This window comes from Podarcis filfolensis, assembly GCF_964270895.1.
Source record: "Podarcis filfolensis genome assembly, chromosome: 2".
In the NCBI taxonomy this organism is placed as follows: Eukaryota; Metazoa; Chordata; class Lepidosauria; order Squamata; family Lacertidae; genus Podarcis; species Podarcis filfolensis.
In genome coordinates, this window is record NC_139605.1 from 53,768,378 (window position 1) to 53,788,745 (window position 20,368).

Sequence of the window (20,368 nt, forward strand, 5' to 3'; positions counted from 1 at the left end):
AACAGGTTTCCTTTGGGTTATCAGCCCAGGCTGCCCCTTACCAAGGCTACTTCCTACATACACTTACGCATCTTTTCCTCTCTCGCAGCCATCTTCCCCCTTCCTTAATTCATTCTCCTCCCTCCCTGCTTGTGGCTCAGCTCTAGCTAACATCTCTCGCTCTCATAGCAGAGGGATTTGCCTCCTGCTGAGCAGCCTGTCCCAGGGATTTCACAGCATTAAGCCACTACTATTTTTGATTGACGCCAGCGCTGAATAAACCCTCGGCATGGGATTAGACCAGAGTGAACTTCCAATCCTTGCACGATGCATCACTTCCTCCTCCGCCCCTGCCCTGGATGCAGCAGCCTGAATCGTGATTCTGCTCACAGGCTGAGTGGGCTCCAGAAACCCTTTTGCCATGTGTCACATTTAGCCTGTGTGCAAGGCACCAACCTTCTCTGGTTGTGAGGGGTTAATGCAGTTGGTACACCCTAGAGCGTCCTAGGGTGTGATCTGATGGTATGGACGGGGGCCATTTTGTTGAAACTCAGGAGGACTGGGTCTGGTCAGTGCCTGAATGATGGGAGATTACCTGGGAATCCAATGGATACTATCTTGATTTCTTTGATGGAAGAAAGGGTCGGGGATATAAATTTAATAAAGAAATGTGCTGGTTCGCCAGCAGCCATCAGGGAGTCTCTCACTCCCAGGTGTCTTTGGTGCTCACCTGAGACATGTCAAGTGCTGAGCCAACAGCATCCTTCCTTCCCTTGGTGTGATACGCATTCCACTTAGTTCTCAGGGAGGTTTATGCCGAAGTGGCCATGGCTAGTGTAGCTGCAGGCTAGGAAGGGGCTAACCCAGTCAGTCAGAATAGTAACACAGGTGCCTTGATGATCTAATGGTCATCTCTTGCTCTGCCTAGTTTCCCCTCTGGCCGTGCCCATTAAGCCCATGGGAGACTGTGGCAGAAAAAGCTTCCCCCACCCCCTGTACTAGGCCCTGCTTTATCTGCTGACTTACTATTAGGAGAAGCCCCTTGCTGCTGTCACTGCTGCCCCATATTGGGTACATTGGACAAGACTGAATGCACTGCAGTTCTGCCCTCAGACTGTAAAGGTAAAGGTAAAGGTACCCCTGCCCGTACGGGCCAGTCGTGTCCGACTCTAGGGTTGTGCGCCCATCTCACTTAAGAGGCCGGGGGCCAGCGCTGTCCGGAGACACTTCCGGGTCACGTGACCAGTGTGACGAAGCTGCTCTGGCGAGCCAGCACCAGCGCAGCACACGGAAACGCCGTTTACCTTCCCGCTATAAAGCGGTACCTATTTATCTACTTGCACTTAGGGGTGCTTTCGAACTGCTAGGTGGGGAGGAGCTGGGACCGAAAGACGGGAGCTCACCCCGTCGCGGGGATTCGAACCGCCGACCATACGATCGGCAAGTCCTAGGCACTGAGGTTTTACCCACAGCGCCACCCGCAACCCTCGGACTGTACAGTGGGGCAAATAATTGTTTGACCTGGGGGCCCTATACTTTGAGACTCATAGTGCCTGACAGGAAGCAGAATTTCTTTACCCCATGCCATTTTCAGTAGTTCGCCCTACCACCACTACCACTTCTCTTTTGCTTTCTTCTCTCTCTCTCTCTCCCCCCCTCCCCCCTTTCCTTTAAAGACACTCTCCTTTTGCCTTTGTGAATTTCTGTACTCCAGCCCTTTCCCCCCTTAACCTCCTCGCATAGAATAAAATAACCAACACAAACCTCCCTTCCAAAAATCTTAATGCAGATTGGGTAAGCATATTGTTGTACAGATTACCTTGGGAAAGTGTGTTTCTGTTGCATGCTTTATATGAGACGGGGCAGAATTCTGAGTTGCCTGTTGAAAACCTCCTCCGCCTCACAGAAAGATTTGTGAGATCTTGAAATGCCATGGGGTATGTGGGGTAGTGGGGAGGAGAAGGTCAGCAGTGGGTGGGGAGAGGCAGGAGAGATCAGAGACCCAAACCAACCTGCCTTGGAACTGAAAGCAAAGCCAGCATGTTGCTTCACTTTAAGCTCATCTGACTTTATACGTTCTGACAGGGCAAACAGCTATAGGGCTCTGACTTTCACAGGGAAAGGGAAAGATTCAGCAGGATGAGTGGAAGTCAGTGGGGCAAGCTACATGGCTTAGCCTCATGCGCACAGCACAGCCACAGCTGTCCCCTGCAAAGAGCAGCATTATTCATTCATGAGACAGGGAGGTTTGTGTTGCCTGGGCTCTGCTGAGATACAAGGCAGATCAAAGCTTGACGCCGGCTTTCATGTGAACCTCAATGTCCAACGTACAGGGTCATTGCTGCCTGCCCTGCAGGCTCTGTTAGGTTTGGCTTGACCAAACAACACTGCTGTGGCTGGAAGGCTAGGACAACGTTGCAGTATTTTGCTTACATTTACACTGTATTGCTCCCCTTAGAGCACCCAATTCCATGTCCCATTGATTGTGAACTTAGTATGCCAATGTAGTTTTATATTTTCTACTGTTTTGGTACTTTTTTTGATAAGCAGTATACAGATTTGAATAAATGAGAAAATAAAATATTGAATCGCCTTTCCTCCAGGGAGCTCAGACCAACATATTAGGGGTTCTCAGGTAGTCCCTCATCCAAGGAATTTTCAGTTCTGAGTCCATTTTCAGGTTTAGGGAGTAAGATGATGATGATGCTGATTTATATCCAGCCACTCTGGGCGGCTTCCAACAGAATATTCAAAACACAGTAAAACATCAAACATTAAAAACTTCCCTAAACAGGGCTGCCTTCAGATGTCTTTTAAAAGTAAGATAGTTGTTTATTTCCTTGACATCTGATTGGAGGGTGTTACACAGGGCGGGCACCACTACCGAGAAGGCCCTCTGCCTGGTTCCCTGTAACCTCACTTCTCGCAGTGAGGGAACCACCAGAAGGCCCTCGGAGCTGGACCTCAGTGGGGGTGGAGACGCTCCTTCAGGTATACCGGGCCGAGGCCAAGGCCGATCCCATCTGAGATTTTGGTGCTTAGTTGTCCATTATCCACTTCTAAGTAGAGCTGAAATTCTATTTTAGAATGTTAATTCAAGCGGGTCAAGTTTTATAACCTGCAAAACTGCACCAAAGTTCAAGTTTATGAGGTGATGTCGGAAGAAACTCTCCTGCATCTGACACTGTAGTCAGTGTCAGATACTGCAGAGTTTCTTCTGACATTGCCCCACACAAATTTATACTTACAGTGTGAACAAAACTTGCTGTGTGGAAAGCTCAGCGGGGTCTGAGGGCACAGGATGCTGTCACCTTGGTGAAGCTAAGCAGGCCTGGGCCTGGTCAGGGCCTGGGTGGAAGCTCCAAGCCTTGCATCACCTGATGATATAAATGTACTATTAAGAGTTTTCTCATCCAAAGGCCTGCAGAGGATATAATGTTGACCTTTGTCATTCCAGGGACTGGTACATGAATGGGAACTATCTAGTCATCATGGTCTCTGTCAGTATCATCCTCCCGCTGGCCCTCATGAAACAACTGGGTAAGTCTCCCTGAGCAGCGGATGGGAATGATGAGCATAATCTCAGGAATTTGTCTTACCTGCCATTTATGGAGGGTTACCAGCAGCTGCTTCAGTGGGTTTGTTGTGCAAAAGGGTATGTCGATTACATGGGAGAGATCCACACAATTTTCATATATATGCACATATTCCTTAGCAGCCTGAGATCACACCACAGGGAAATGGCTCCCATGCGACGGGGTGGGTGGGGAAGGAGGCCTTGGTTCTGTCTAGTCCTGCCAGAAAGTACCCAGAATCACCCGTTACTCCACAGGTTCCCCATCCAGACCTGAGAGAGTGACACTGGGTGATTCATGAACCCAGAAACCCGCCATTTCTCATGGCAGTTTCTGCACCCTAGGATACTACTGTCCCTGAACAGAGTTGGGGTCTGTAACACCTGAGGAAGTAGAGAATGATCCATTCCAGAAGTATTTCAAGACCCCTGCAACTTTTTGTTTTCTCTCTTCCCAGGTTATCTTGGTTATGCCAGTGGTTTCTCCCTCAGCTGCATGGTGTTCTTCCTTATTTCGGTGAGTTGTTGAATAGGGAGCAGCTGGTTGTATTACTCTCAAGTCCTCTTCTAATTTTGAGTTACTTATTTCTTGATAGCACAACCCTGGGCATATCTACTTAGACATAAGTCTCGTTGAGTTCAACAGGGCTTACTTCCAAATAAGTATAAAATGGTGGTCTTGTTATTAACTGATGGCATTTTTATATTGCCCTGCTACCTCCTAGGAGTTTGGCGCAACATTTCTAGCCCACCCCCACCCCTCCGTCCTCATACCACTTTTATCCTCACAACGCTGTGATGCAGATTTGGCTGAGAGATTGTGAAGGTCACCCAGTGGGCTTCATGGCTGGGTGGAAATTTGAACTCAAGACCCTCCAATTGTAATGCAGGGTCACACCATGTCAGATTTGCAGCCAATTATAGGCCTTTGTCAGCTCCTGTCAGCTCCCTCATTGGCATTAGTTGCTTGGAGATCCAATTAAGAGTCTTCGAAGGGAAGTGGAACAACAATAACAACAACAACAAGCATACTTTTTGTGAAATGTTCATTTCAGAAGAAGAGAGTTTGGTGTAGTAATGAAGTATTGTACTAGGACCAAGATTCAAATCCCTGCTCAGACATGAAGCTCACTGGGTGGCCTTCTCTCAGCCCAACCCACCTCACAGGGTTGTTGTGAGGGTGAAAGCAGGATAGGGGAAAAGGGAACTGTGTCTGCTATCCTGAGCTCCTTGGAGAAAGGCCAAGATGAAAACAAATAAAAATAAGATCCCCACTGGCAAGATTTTGCACTTAGGTTCCATGGGAACAGAGCTTCAGAGCCTGGCACTTGTTGTGAAACCATCGTTCTCTTGCTAGTAGCCAGCAGTCTTAACTGAACCTCGTCCTGCCAGAGCCTGAACCTGCTCTTGAAATGCCCCCGCTTCTGGGCTGCATCCACACCAGTAGAGCAGAATTCTGTATCAGTTCCTGCTGCAAAGCTTGGGTGATGACTCCAGTTTTGCAAGTGCTGTTGAACTGTCAGAGTGGATAGTGAGCAACATGCCCCCAGCCATTTCAGCAACAGCCACCGAGAGAGAAGCGTCACAGCATTCTTGCTTCCTTGTCAGCAACACTGATCTATTTCTGGACAAAGAAGAAGCCTCGTGCCGATGTGCAGGGTGAAGGGAGAAAGCCGAGATCTCAGTGAATGGGTCTGTCCCTGCTCACTCAGTCCCACAGTTCACTGGGAAGGAGATGCAGGCACAGTCAGTGGGGTTTTGTTTCCCTGTTGTCTTTTACACCCTTTTAAGCTGCCATCAGCCCCCCAAGAAAAGCCAAGTCTTAAACTTGAAGACGTCATTTAATCACACAAAATACTGGTGCTTGAAAAAACAGTCGCAGGAAGTATTCAGAGCAAATTAAGTCACATCCTTCACCCTGGCTTCTCATCAGGACAACTACCCTAAAGGAATCTTGCTTTTTCTAACACCTCAGTTCTCTAAATACGCGTAGCTGTGATATCTTGCAGAATATAGCTGCAGCGTGAGTCTCACTTGGGCTACTTTGTCCTGCTTGCACTCGCTGTTATAATGGGTTGCGACCAAACATTAGGGACGAACGGTCGTTCTACACAGCTAGCTAGCATGGTGGTGGCCCATATGTTTTTAGAATGCCTTAAATGGGAGCCCCCTCCATTCCCATTTCCACACCATCTTTTTTTCTGTCAGTGGTTGCACCAGCACATGGCCTTTTCTGATGTGGCCCCTTGGTAGTAGAACTCCCTGTCTAAAGTGGTTTGGTTGGCACTCTTTCTAAGGGCTTGTCCATACTACCATTTGCCTGCCTGCAGGTTACCGCTGAATGGGACCAAACCAATCAGCTTTACCATGGATTTCCATTTGTTCTAATTCAGTAGGTAAGAGTGGGAAAGCTGCAGCCCAAACACAAAACTGCACATTTATATACTGCCTTTTTCTCCAAGGAGTTCACGGTGGTGTCCATGGTTCTTCTCCCCATTTCACCCTCACAACAACCCTGTGAGGTAGGTTAGGCTAAGAGATGGTGACTGGTCCAAGGTCACCCAGCTTCATGGCTGAGTGGGGATTCGAACCTTTCTCTCCCAGGTCATAGTCGAACTCTCTAACCATTACACCACACTGACTCATACAAACACCCACAAACACATTTATTGTCTATTGTTGAGACTGATCTAAGGCAAAATAAGCCCAGGCAATCATTCCTAACAGGGTTTCTTGATCCCATCTCAGGTCATATACAAGAAGTTCAACATTCCCTGTCCTCTTCCTGACCGGGTCAACACCACCGTCAGCCTCAATTACACACCAGTCAGCATGAACAACAATCAGGACGAGCAAGCAGTGGAAGACGGCATCTGCTCTTCGAGCTTGTTCACCCTCAACTCTCAGGTCAGACTAGCAAACAATACATAAATATTCATTGACCTAAGTAACATATCATATCAGATCTGGGAAAACCTGTCTGGCTGAATCTGGTTCTCTGGTTATAGGATCAACACTGAGGCTGGGCACTGTGCAGAGACAGTCTTGCATCCTGTACCACTGGCAGACCATGTGATGGAAGTAGAGGGGACTGATAGAGCTATAGAGAGAATGGGTTAGGGTTACCTACAGGGCAGATAAAGGGAAGACAGGGTGGTTCAGTGGAAAGACTTGGCTAAACAATCAGGTTTTGAGCCGGGTGTTTGAGGGAGGGAGAGGGAAGGAGGCAGCCTGACAGATAGAAGCAGTGAAGTGGTTTGAAGTGCAAGGAGCAACATGGCCAAAGGACTAAAAGTGGGTCATGGAGGGCAGGATTGCAGAGGAGACTGAGAACTGATGAACCTGCATCAGAAGAGCAAGATGTGAGAAAAGTTCAGTTTGTGCCAATGAGAGATTTCCCCCCCACCAATGTAGGCAAGATCAGGAGCCTGGCTGAGGAGGGAAGGGTTGAAGAGTCCTTTTCCCACGTGCTGTGCTTCCAGTGAAAAGTGTAATGTGTAGTTGTACCCCTTACTGGAAGTTGCTACAGGGCTATGACAGCAAAGGTCTTGGAAATGGGAGCATGCCCAGTGGTCAGCTGACATCCTCTTCTTCTCCCTCTCTCTTCCTTGCAGACAGCCTATACTATCCCCATCATGGCATTCGCTTTTGTGTGTCACCCTGAGGTCCTGCCTATCTACACGGAGCTGAAAGAGTGAGTGTTGGATCCACAGTTGCAGCACGTACAATTTGTGCAGATTGCATGCATGCACTGCGCATCAAGGAAAATTCTCAGTGATTCTCTGTTAGACCGCAGCTCCAAGCCAGCAAATGGCCTGTTTGATTCCATTCAGTAAAGGAGCAAGTGCATCCTTTATAGAACTCCGTTGATCAGGCTCCCCTTTCTTTGGTTTGCCTGAACATCAGCTCCAAGCGCTCAAAGGAACTAGGGCCTGTTTGGGAGATGCTAGGCATGTCATCAGATAAGCTGTGGCCTTGTATAGTTTGCTTTGGCAGGATGAACTGGGGCCATCTCAGATCTTGGGCCTTTCATTCTAGCTGGGTACCTCTTTGTCTTCAAGGAGGTGTGTAGAGAAGCAGCTGGGATTAGGAAGGAAGTGCCTTTAAACAGTTAGGAATTCGGTTCTTCTCATGCTGTGTTTCTGCCTGTCGTTTAGCCCAACCAAGAAGAAGATGCAGTGCATCTCCAACATCTCCATCGCTGTCATGTACATCATGTACTTCCTGGCTGCCCTTTTTGGCTACCTCACTTTCTACGGTAAGTCCCTTCCATGGGGTACCCAAGTGGTGGAGGAGAGGTAGGCAGTGGGGTGGTGACAAATGACTTCACTGAGTATATACATACACCTCCCTGGCACCAGAGTGTAAAATTTCCTTGGGTGGGGGGGCCTAACACTTCACTAGGACAGACGCTGAATATTCTTCTGGTGCCCAAATCGTTGATCAGAATCACAAGTGCCAGAGCTCTTTCCACATTTTACAAAACATTTCCCAGTAGTCAGCCATAATAGCTAGTTTAGCCCCATCCCATGCATTTTGCTAAAGGACTTTTAGATAATAATAGTAACTATTATTATTATTATTATTATTATTATTATTTCCTTTGAGTCCTTCCATTGCGAACAAACCAAATTGCTTTGTCTTGTTATTTTAATCTTGTGCAACACAATCCTATGCATGTTTGCTTGGAAGCAAGTAGGAACTTCTGGGGTCCTTTGGGAAGAAGGGCAGTGGTATCAATTTAATACATAGTATTCTGTAGGATTCACTTCCATTGTTCACATGCATAGATTTAAGGCAGAAACACCTACATAGCCTTTTCTTCTAAGAAATAGTTCTGTCGCGCCCCAAACCTGGGATGCAAAGAGACACCTTGCTTAGGTATGCAGCCTGATCAATAATGGATGTGCTGTTCTCGGTTGTCCCCTGCAGGCCAGGTAGAATCAGAGCTGCTACATACCTACAGCAGAGTAGATCCGTTTGATGTGCTGATCCTGTGTGTGCGGGTGGCTGTGCTGACTGCTGTGACACTGACGGTACCCATTGTTCTCTTCCCGGTGAGTCTCCTTTTCATCAAACCGCGTGTGCCTGTGGTTTCCTACACCACATACCAGAAACCAGTCTAATTGTCTACTGTCCCCTTTTTAGACTGCCTGCCCATCCTTGTCTGTAATTGGTAACTGAACCAGAGAACAAATAGGTTACTCCAGAAATGTACAATGCCAGCTGTGGCTGAAAGCAGGAATCATAGGATCATTGCAGAGTTAGAAAGGGCAGTAAGCAATATCTAAGCATCTGTAGAAAACCAAGGGAGAGGGGAAAGAGCATTAATGATTGCTGTGGTGTCTCACGATTGCTGTGGGTGGAACCCAGGTATCAGTTTATATCTTACCACAGTGACATGTTTGTTGCTAGGGATCCAGAGAACCTGGGCACCATCTGCACATTTAGCCCTTTGTATGAAGCAGGGCCCTGTGACTTGGTCCAAATTTAACCACAAAAGTAAAGATCTGAAAAGATCAGCTCCGCCTACCCGGATGCTGCTTAACACAACAAGCTAAACTCAAAAGGGAGGGATCTGCAGAACAAGTTCCCAAGAGCAACCACAATGCTGGGATAAAAGTATTTTTACTCTGGAGCACCCCACCACCACCACCAAACATCAGTGTTGCTGCAGCTTTCCTGGTGGGGTTGTAACACTGCAGCAGTGAGGTCAGGGCTGTGTGGATGCACTGATGTAGCCAATCTGGTGGTTCTGCTGGTGCATCCACACAGTGCTGACAGCCACCCTGCCCTAACACAAGCTAGGTAAGCTGCAGCAACACCGATGGTGGAAGGGTGGCATAACCCCATCAAATTGGCCACTACTGCTTCCATTTAAGTCAAGTCTGTTGGTGGTTGGTTGGGTAGTGGATTGAATTGGCTGGGATATGGACAGAAGCAACCAGAGCCCACCAAAATGCAGGTCACAAATAGGCATTGGAGTCCAAAATCAGAAGAGATCACGTTTATACCCAGTGGAGCGAGGGGACAAATGGGGAATATGGTGTCAGTGCAGGCCTAAGTTCTTGTGCAGTTAAGAATTGTGAATTTTCCCTTAAGAATGGAGTCTGACCATACCTCCCTCCACTCTCCAGGTACGCCGGGCAATTCAGCAGATGCTGTTTCAAGACAAGGAATTCAGCTGGATTCGGCACACCATAATTGCTGTCATACTGCTGACCTCTATCAACTTGCTTGTCATTTTTGCTCCTTCCATCCTGGGCATCTTTGGACTGATTGGTGAGTCCCACTTTCAAGGGTTCTCTTTTTCCTAACCTCAGTCTCTTTGTTTGCCATTGCCACACTCTACCTGCACCTTCCCCTTGGGTGAACCGTGCAAATATGACTTACAATAATACAATAATATAAATTTTGGAAGTTTTAGGAACTGTTGGAAAGGAGATATGTGTCTTGTGTCCTGAGCAGATCACTTTCTTTCCTTGTGGTTCCTGCGTTCTGGTAGCCTTTAACAAAGAGAGATTAAGGAAGTTTAAAAAGCTGGATGCAAGCACTGCATGGATTGCCCTTGCACACTAATACTGTACAGCCAAATAGGAGTCCACTTTTGTCTGTCTTTAAATTATCCTCCTTGCTATTGGGTCATGGTATTCCCATGATACACTTTGGGCCACAGAGAGGAGGATAGATGAGCTGGTTCTTTGGTCGAAAGAGACTAATTCATACCCTGGAGGAAAGCAGACAGCTCTTTCAGCTCTTCTTCCTGTCTCCACTGTGGCTAAGCTTCAGAGCACATGAGGAAAACATAAAATCCTTCATGTAGAAAAAGCAGTCAAGTGACTTTCTCATAACCAATTCCAATATCGTAATTTTTACTTCCCTGTAAAACGGAGTTGCACTCTGACTTGGACTGTATACACAGCATTTAAAGCACACCCACATGGCTTCCCCCAGAGAATCCTGGGAATTGTAATTTACCCTCGCAGAGCTACATACTTTCCCAGCATTCTTTGGGGGAAGCCATGGGCTTTAAATGTATGCTGTGCATTTGTTGTGGGTATTGGTTTACGGGTAGTACTCCACAGAAGGGCAGTTTTTACACAAAAATCACCCCTCCGATACAGCTCTGATGCTGGAAAAGCAATCCAGTCTTCACAGTGATGAAATAAACTCTTGAGTCAGGATGATGATAGAGACTACTTGGGGGAGAATAATTCCTCTCTGCTGCCTTGAGAACATGGATGCAACTCCACCTCCACATCTCCAGTCTCCCATTCTGCTGCCCAAAGGCCCCGTTTTTCCAAGGATCAAGGCTACCGCCAGCAACCTGTTTGTTTGCAGTGTGATTTCAAAGGACTTAATATTTTTCATTCCCAGCTCCCCAACCACTGTTTGAGGAGAGAAAGAAAACACCATTCCTAAGGCAGGAAATCAATAGCTTGTCTGGCCTCTGCCAGGCATGTGGGGCAAGGCCAGGGGCCCGTCAGCACAGCTTGTTTTGCTTTCTCCTAGGAAAAACAAGTGGCGAAGGGTGGGTGGATAGCTTAGTGTTCTCCCTTTCTGGAGGGGTGTGTGTGTGTGTGTGTGTGTGTGTGAGATTGTCACTAGAATTTCTTCTCTTCTGGTCTCTTCCAGGTGCCACGTCGGCCCCCTGCCTGATATTCATCTTCCCAGCAATATTCTACATCCGGATCATGCCCAAGGACAAGGAGCCCACGAAATCCCCTCCCAAGATCCTGGTATGTACTGTTTAGGAACCCAGCTTGGCCTAGAGACCTTTGGGGGTGTCTATAAAGGAGTGGGGTGTGCTGCTGGTTGTGTGAGGTGTGGGCCTCCTGCCCAATGGGCCCTCCTATCTTAGACTGTCCACATGAGGACATCGCCCTGCCGGCACTGCTGTTCTTGAACTGTCCTCTCAGTGAAGGCAGTTGTGGGGATGCTTCTCATCTGGGGAGCTGCTAATTGCTCATGACACCAATAATCTTTTCATCAATCAAGAACGCAAGTCAGGGGTTCAGAGACAATCAGATACCATCATAATTCTGACCGCAGTAACCTCGAGTCCATAGGTTGTAAATTCAGGAGCACAGAAAATCAGTTGGGCCATCCTTGTAGATATACCTCCATCAGGTTCCCGCTCACCTCTTAACAGGAGAAAAATTATGGCTATTTTATATGACCATAAGGCTTTCTCACCTGGGAAGATATCAATAACTCTAGCTTTGGAAAGCAAAGTTTTTGTCATCGTAAACATTATCAGAGCGATGTACAAGGTTGTGAAGGTTATAACTTGTTGTAGATGAGGGATGACCAACTGCAAGGATCACTCTGTCCTACAGACAGTGGCCTGGAAGCTAGGGACAAATTTGGCTGCACAAGACACACTCTTTAAGTAAAGCTGGCGCTATGTAGCAGCCAGGGTTTCATAGTGTGGAACTGCATGCTCTTGGCATGCTTGGCGGCTTCATAGATAAAACCCAGGTAAGAAGCGAAACATTGAATTCTTGGATATATATTCTCTCATGCGGCTTCAGGAGACACTTTCTTTCATGACCAGAAAGTCTGCCTGTGCTTTTACTGAACCAAAAATGGGCAGGATTGCCAGGAACCACTTAAAATTCCTTTGAGAGCCAAATCTGGCCTGTGAGTTACGAGCTGGCTATCCTTGATCTAGGTGATGGGGAGGTTAGAGGAGCAGGGCTGAAGACCCAGGCCAAAAAGCCCCTTTCCTTTTCTGTGAGTGACCCTCCTTTTCTCCCCCCCACAGGCAGCCCTCTTTGCATGCCTTGGCGTGCTCTTCATGATCATGAGCCTCAGCTTCATCATCATCGACTGGGCATCGGGTGGCGGGAAGAGCGGAGGCAGTCACTAGACAAGGCCCGGACCCTCACAACTGTGGATCAACGCCTTGGGAAACTCGGCCAGCTTTGATACATTTCCTGCTCCCCTACCTCTGCTAGTACTGTGCCGTAATTTAGTCCACAGCTCTGCTCTGAGCCAAGGGGGCGCTGTTCCGTTACTCAGTTCCTACACGCGACCCCATTGAGCCAGGGGGGCTGCTGCTGGCTAGACCAAGCCAGAAACCAGTTCCTAAACTTTTTGAGCATTTGTTTTAATCTCACTGTCTGGGATGGGCCAGACCAACAGCGCCTGAGGAACAGGCAAATGAGGGAAATAGGCCAATCCAGAGGGGTGGGAGGGTTGCTGTGGGATGTCTGTCCTTATATGTCCAGTATGTCTAGCCCAGCCTGAGGCAACTGGAGAGTCAAGGGCAGGAACAGGAGGAAATTGGGGGAGGGGACTGTGGCTAAAGAGCCTGAGAGTAGAGCTTTGGCCTGAGGTTCACCACTGACAAGAGAACTGGAGCCAGGCCTTCCTACAGAATTACGGTACTGGGGCCACAAATTGGAAGTAAATGCTTTCAGACAGGGAGAGAGGGGCAGAATGTTTCTGTTTGGTTTTTAAAGTCTTAACAGCCTCAGCCCCCACCAGCTACAGGGCTTTTGTCCCTCTCAGAAGTTGCTTCCTGAGCCCTTGTTGTTCCTTGGTGGGGGAAGTGGGAGTTCTTCCCTCAGACTTGGTCCTGTTCCCTCTGCTAGGGTGTGAGCCTTACGATGAGCCTCATGATCAACGCTCCTCTCTCAGGGCAAGGGGATGCTCAGGGCAGAGGTCACGGAGGCCTTGCTCTCTCCCATCTTTGCGCAGCTACCTGTACCACACAAAACACATGCAAACAAGTATGACCTCATTGCCATCGCTAAGGTGGCCACAGGTCTTGGAACTGACTGGCTGGCGGATGGGAAGCGATTTGGAGATGTCGGCCTTTCTGAACTGTCGGTTGGGGTGCAGGTTTACACTGGCTTTCCTTAGCGCATGCCTGAGCTTCGCTTAGGGAGGTGAAGCAGAGATGGTTGGCATTTTGGGCAAACGGTTAGCTGTGAGCAACAGAGCTCTTCCTCCTTCATACAAGGTGGGATGGGAAGCAAGCCTGTGTCAGCGATATCAAACCCCTGTTTCTGTCTCCTCATTCCATTAGGCAAAGGCAAGAAGTCATCACATTGGGTGGAATTCAATGTTGTGCGATGATGAACGTTCCACCTGCTCAAATACTTTTGGCTTGCGGGGTGAAATGATCCCTTCTCTCCTCCCCACACGTGCCGTTTCGGGGTTTCTCCCGAACCTCCCCTCCAGTCAGTTTCAGGGAGGCGAATCCCAGTTGCGCAAGTAGAAGTCCTTGCACAGGACTTCTGCAGATGGGGCTCCCTAAGTGAATCCCACCCAATGTCTTTTAAGACAGTACGGCATTGAGGCCTCTCTGAGGTTCCTGTGTCCTGAAAGGGTCCACCGCCTGAGGCAATGGAAATGGATCTGTCCATCCTAGAGACTGGTCCCTCCCCACTAACACATCACAGTGGCCTCTCTTCCTATCTGCCAGCAGTTGCTTGAACATGTTGGGAAGTGTAGCCCTGCCACCAAGCTGGTCCACCAGCCTAACTGGTCACTAGGACTTGATTGCTGCTAATTTCGGTAGGCTAGGAGAATTTGCATTCATTTTGTTTTGTACATACTGATGTTGCTTTTCCTCCAATTTGTAGCAGGCATGAGATTCCAATGGAATTGTATTTATATAGCTGCTTTCCCGAATTGGCAAGGATTTGCCCTCCATTGAGTCCCTGCTTTTCCTTCAGTGTAATTTATGAACGATCAGATAAGCATTCAGTGTTCCCCCTGAGCTAGGATATGAGGCCTTGTGTAATAGCAGATCAGGAGGAACAAATGGATCTTCCTCATCTTTACTCTCTGATCTTGTCGTTGTCATATTTTATATATATCTAGGAGAAAATATTCATCATGGCTTCTTCCTAAATCAGAGGTGGCCTCCCAAATATGCACTTGTTTGAAATGCTCTGAAATCTTTCATACCTCATCTTGCTGTAGTCAGCCTGGGCCTCGCAAGCTCAGAAGAAAAAGGAGGAAAAAAGCCGCTGAGAACATATCAAAAGCAGCAGAAGGCCACCTGAGGCCACTTTAGAAGGGAAACTCAAAAGAGTCCAGTAGTTGCCAACGGGGTAGTCATTTGTCCCATAGGGAGCTGCCTTACACCAGGTCCTTCTAGCCTAGCGAAGCCTACTCCCCAGATGCGAGCCAGTGGCTCTCCTGGGGTTGTTGGACTCCATCAGCCCCAGCCAGCATGGCCAATGGTCAAGTTTAGTGGGAGCTGTAGCCCAACATCATCAGGAAAGTCACATGTTCCCTGTCCCTCTTTTACTCTTGACTGCCCTCCAGGGTCTTCAGCAGAAATCTTTCCTGTCACCTGGTCCTTTTAACTATAGATGTGAAGGGTTGCACTTGGCCAGGGGGGTTGCACTTGGTTCTTTCTGTATGCCAAGCACAGGCTCAGTCATTCAGCCACAGACAGGGGCCTTCAGCTGCCACCCATGTGTAAGGGGAAATGTAGGGTTGATGGAGTCAAAGCAGTGATCTTCAAGCTGCACCAGCTGCAGTGCTCTTTACCATCAATGGGTGCCCTGTTGACTTTGCTGATGGTCACGTGTGAGAATGACCAGGTTGGAAATAACAACTCCAGGTCTAAGTTGGAAAGCAAACCTCCGGAACTGGGAGTATTGCATCTAAGAAAAAGCATATCCCTGTATCTGACCCCCTGGTCTAGTCTTCTAGTGAGTAACACTTGTAGGTCTGCATTTCATGTAGGGTGGGATACTTTTCAACCCACCTCTGCATTTATATGGCTTTGGCAGCAGCTCAGAGTGTGAAAATTAGCAGAAAGCTTTTCAAAGCCTGGAGGTATGAGTAGGTCATTGTTTAATATCAAGCCCCTGTTGAAGGCTTGGGCTGTAATCTTAACCCTCACTTACCTGGGAGTAAGCCCCATTGAATTCAATAGGACATGATTAGAAATGTGCTGTAAACTACGGTGGCAGGTTGAAAAATTGAAAACCACGTCTCCCCCCTGGAACACAGGGAACAGTGGACTTCTTTGCTGTGAAGGATTGACTGCTGTCAATAGCTTAGGAAATAAAGGAGTACTTGGACCGGGGTGATGAATACTGGGCCCTTCAGAAGTGGCTGAAGTACAACTCCCATAATCCCTGACCGTTGGCCATTCTGACTGCCAGGCTGATGGGAGTTGGAGTCCAACAAGGAACATTGGTTCCCCACCCCTGAAATATAAGATTCATGTGTAATTTGGGGCAAGGAGTTAATGGAGACCTGAAGAGGAGGTTGTGTGTAGAATGAGTGACACAAGTCAAAGGGTAGCATGTAGGACTTCATGGAGCTGAGCTCATTCCAGAATGAGAAAACCATGGGAGACTGTATGGTAAAATTCAGCATCTCTGAACTGCTGTCATGCTCCTATAGCTTGAAGTCTTCCAAGGGTAGGAGAATTCAATGGAGCATTTCTTCCCATTTAATTAATATCTGGTGTGCAGCCCTCCCACTAGGGAATGAAATCTGAAATATGTAATTGGTTCTTTCTTGAGAAGCACAGGATTATGGGGCTAGTTGTTTAATAGCAAGAACCTTTGGTTGTACTAGGGCGGTAGTTTTCACAGAGGAAGCCCAAGAAGCTTCTGAGGAACTTTGGTGTCCCCACCAGCACTGAATAATATATTTTCTTTCCATTTATATCATAATTTATTTCCAATTGACCTTTTCCAATTGTTATTATGCAGTGGGAAGCTGATGACACTTGTAAAAAATTTCCCCGCTTTTCTCCCATAATATTGAGGAACCTTTCCCAGACCTTTCAGCATTCATCTGACGAAAGTAGATCCACTGAGTTGTGCAGGAAAGCGAAACAGCTTTTTCTTCGTAAAAGGGGGCAGGTGCTGAGTAAGTGAAATGAACAAGCATCTTCCATAGGACCCTGTGACTGGCACACCAAAACAAAAACATTTGGATACTTCAAAGTGCACTTTCCCTTATGAATAACAAAAGCGTATTTCTGGACTTGGAGGTAATAGCCCTGTAAACTTTTCATTATGTTACGCGGCCAGCACCAAATGCTGGTACCTTCAGTATTTCAGAAGCTATTGTGTACCAACAAAATGGCTCGCATTTGATCCATATTGGAGCAAGAAAAGGCATTCTAGGAGCCATCATGAGTACATTTTCAGAATGCATGTGCTCTCTTAATAGGTATGAATTCAATACTCACAACTTTGATTACACAAGTGCTATAACTATTAAATAGGTACAGGTGGAGCCTGGCCTTCCAGCTATTCAGCATCCTGGCCAGGTGACTCTCCCTCCTATCCATCGTACGTCTGATAAGAAGCAGAGTCATCAGGTGAGCTGATATGATGAACCAGCATATATTCCTGGAAATAAAATCTCAGGCAGGAAAGGCGATGCCTACAATCCTGGAGTTCCTGAGATGAAAAACACTGGATCCCTGCTCTTACCATCCCTATGGTACTCACTTCTGCATTCACAGATGGGCGGCTTTGCTCTGCCCATTCACATGGCACTCCTGGCCATGCACAGCAGCATCCCGTGTAGGTTCTGTGCAGGAAAGGGGAAGCATCAGGGCCTCTCATTTTCCACGCGCAGTAAAATTTGGTGTGCAAAACAGCCATTTTGTGAATGCAGCATACCTGCTGTTTGTACAACTGGATTGCAGGGTGGTACAGCTGTTTATAACAATATTTTTTAAATGTAGCGTTTGGCCAGTTTATGAGATACATGTTGAAGCAGTCTGTAAGCTGCTGCCACCATCTGACGTTCCGTTCAGGGTGCTGGGCAGTAGCAGGCACAACACCATGAAGCTACTCTGCCCCCTGCCGTTGTTTGCAATTGTTGGTGCTTCCAGTAATTTGCACCTTAAAAGGCTGCTGTATAGTTTTACTCTTGATTCCCCCCCCCCCATAGCACCTAGTACACATTCTTTTGCATGAATTGTGCAGGAGGGAACACATTTAAATAGTCTGAGGAATGTAGCTAAGGAAGTCACACCTCTGCCAATGAGTGACTGCTGGTACTAGTGGTAGAAATGAACTGCTTTTGCACAGCCCTGATACCCATTGGATGCTGTCCAATCTCCATTGAACCCATCCCTAGGCAAGTTCCATTGAACTTAATGGCAGTTGCCTAGAACCACTTCCCCATTTAGAAAATAGCAGACACAACATAACATTCTGCATTGGTGCAGTGTTATTTGGGGGGGAGTGGGGGAGCCAATTGATGTAATCTGCCATCCTAAACCATTGTTATTGAAGTAAATTTCCATTAAATGAATGAGACTTACTTTCAAGTAAATGGTTTTGGGAATCTGGGCTGAAAAGAGTGTGAATATAATCATTCCCTCTATTCATTTGCACAAGATGAGCTAGCCTCCAATAATCTTTTTGCAATCCTTCTCCATTGTTATATCTGCTGTCTTCTTTGCTCGATATCCCCTCTTGCCAAAAGCCATAAGGAAAGATTCTTCTTTTCCTTCACTAATAAAATGCACCTTATGAAGTTCAGCACTCAGATGGGGTTGGGAGTGGGGAGTACAGGACTAGGAAGCAAAACCAAGATGAATATTTTTGCAGCACTGGTGTTACAAAAATAATTTTAAAGTCCACAAGTAATTATTTCTAGGGTTTAATAAATATAATGGACATAAATAAGAGACACGTATTTTTGTACTGGGATGGTGGCTGGTCAATTTGCTTTTTATAAATACTGTATATAAGAGTAGATCTTTTTTAATGTATTTGTTGTTGCGCTCAGTAACTCTGTATAGTGTATATATTTTATGTCCTCAGCAATGAGGGACTGGATACAAGAAGACCTGCCTGAGCTATGGGGAAAACTTACTGCCATCTGTGAAATTCAGGGTAATTGGGCTGTTTCTGCAGCCTGGTGTTCAGCTGGAAGAGAAATGGAGAGAGGAGAACACATTTGCCGATAAAAGTTTGGCTTGGGTTATTCAAAATGATCTCACTGGCCCTAGCATGTGGGAGGTCATTTGAGACCTTTCGGCTTATTTCAGGAAGTTAATATCAACCAAGGACTTGATCCAAAACTCGGCTGCATTGCACTGGTGCTTATCGAACCGCTACCATGGGCGACCGAGCCCAACCAAACCCAAAACACACATTCGCTGCAGAAACCACATGGCTCACAGACCACAACATACAACCACCGGAGGTGCTTGCAGTGAGTGAGAGTGATCACAAGAGATCTCACGGGCTTGTGCAGGCTGTGAGCTCTTTGTGCCAGCAGTCACCGCAGAGTTGTACTGCCTTTGGGTCACAGCCTCTGGCCTCTTAAGGCTAAACTGCTACATGGCCATGCCTTTCAATGCAAGGGTGTTGGTTTGTTTTTTAACAAATACCCAGCATGGAGGGAGGGGAGGAGGCTTTAACCATTTCCCCCGCCCCCCCGCCCCCCGTGAGTCTAATTTGGGTTGCGTGTGTAATTTGCAGATTTTAAAAGCTGCTGAAGCCAATGGGAGCTTTCCCCACCCCTCAATGCGAGTTGAAACACAGGAGGTTTGACATGGATCAGGACCACAAGGAGAGGGGGTAAGTGGGTGAGAAGGCTTCCTTACCCACATTACTAGGATCCTGACCAGGAACCTGTCCCCAAAGCTGGCAATTTGCATTAAGAAACACACAGATACACCTGCATTTAAACACGCAGCTGTGTAGCTAAAGTAATGTGTAGTTGGGCCCCAAGAAGCAGGGATACGTGAGAGAAAGGTCCCTGTGGCTCACAACCCAGGCTCCCAAGTATGAAACTCAGACAGCAGGAGAGAAGGTAAAATCAGCATAGCGAACATGTGGCTTGTCAGGTGCAACCTAAAATATTACCTTCCTGGTCCTCTTTTACCCCTTAGGCTTAGAGCAGGTTAACAACCCTTTTAATATTTATTTATTTATTTTCTGTAACATAGGCTGCAGGCTAGAGAGCTATATCACCCACTTGCTGCACCCAGATGCTGTCTTGGTTGTTTGGGGTTCCTGGCCAGATAGATGATAATTGGGTCCCAGTGGGGTGGTGGGGACATAGAAGTTGAACAAATAAATGCCCAAGGGGCCATGGTGTTGATGGAAAGCAACTGTGCATCATTTCAGGACCAGCTTTGAGCAAACTTCTCCTCTTTCCTGTTCTTTTCCACGAGGGCACCCTAGTAGGTGACAACTGTCTGCCCTTCCTGTTTCCAAACTACAGGCAGGCTGTGCTGCCTAGCTCAAGGCAGGTCAGGTGTCCGTGTCTCCTCCAAACATTTGTAAGGGAACTCAACTGGATGTATCATAGGAAGGAATTCTGGAGAAGGAAGTTTTATTACTTTGGGTTTTCCCACCTCTTCGTGTAGGACCCCCCTTCCACTTTCCCCAAGGGATTCAGGGTGGGGGTGGGGAGGGGTATATGTGCGTGAATCCTGCTCTGTCCGAAATTCCATCCTGTTTGTTGTTGTGTCCCAAGTCAATCTCTGGAAAGAAGGGAGGAGTCTTGTCTGGAGGAGTTCCTATTTCTGTAACATGTACTAGGGGTCAGTTTTAAATTATATGCTGAAATTAGATCTATATTTGGAAAAGAAAGAAATCTTTTTAAAATAACAATAAAGAAAATGTGAAACTTCACCCAGCACTGTGCCTATGTCTCTCTCTCTCCCTCTCCCTCTCTCCCTCACTGTGTGTGTGTTTAAGACTGAAAATCCAAGATTTGCAAGCCAGGCTGAAATTGGCCAAATGAAAGTAGGCAACTCGAAAGCTTAAACTGAGCACAATGCACACCCTGATCATGACCTTCTTTTCTCTGAAGTAAGGCTCCCAGTGTCGAACAAGTCTTGCTTCTTGG

General features: G+C 47.2%; 1 protein-coding gene across 4 annotated transcripts in view; it reads left to right on the forward strand.

Moving 5' to 3' along the window:
- Positions 1–20,151, forward strand: part of SLC38A3 (solute carrier family 38 member 3) — a 164,600-nt gene extending 144,449 nt beyond the window's left edge. For all 4 annotated transcript variants that reach the window (XM_083603439.1, XM_083603437.1, XM_083603438.1 and 1 more), the window contains 9 exons: positions 3,437–3,519; positions 4,012–4,070; positions 6,302–6,460; positions 7,168–7,247; positions 7,711–7,811; positions 8,486–8,610; positions 9,691–9,835; positions 11,189–11,292; positions 12,321–20,151. In XM_083603439.1, the coding sequence (XP_083459565.1) occupies positions 3,437–3,519; positions 4,012–4,070; positions 6,302–6,460; positions 7,168–7,247; positions 7,711–7,811; positions 8,486–8,610; positions 9,691–9,835; positions 11,189–11,292; positions 12,321–12,425 (961 nt within the window). In that variant the 3' untranslated portion in view covers positions 12,426–20,151. The remainder of the gene's footprint in view (positions 1–3,436; positions 3,520–4,011; positions 4,071–6,301; positions 6,461–7,167; positions 7,248–7,710; positions 7,812–8,485; positions 8,611–9,690; positions 9,836–11,188; positions 11,293–12,320) is intronic.
- Positions 20,152–20,368: the final 217 nt, after the last annotated feature.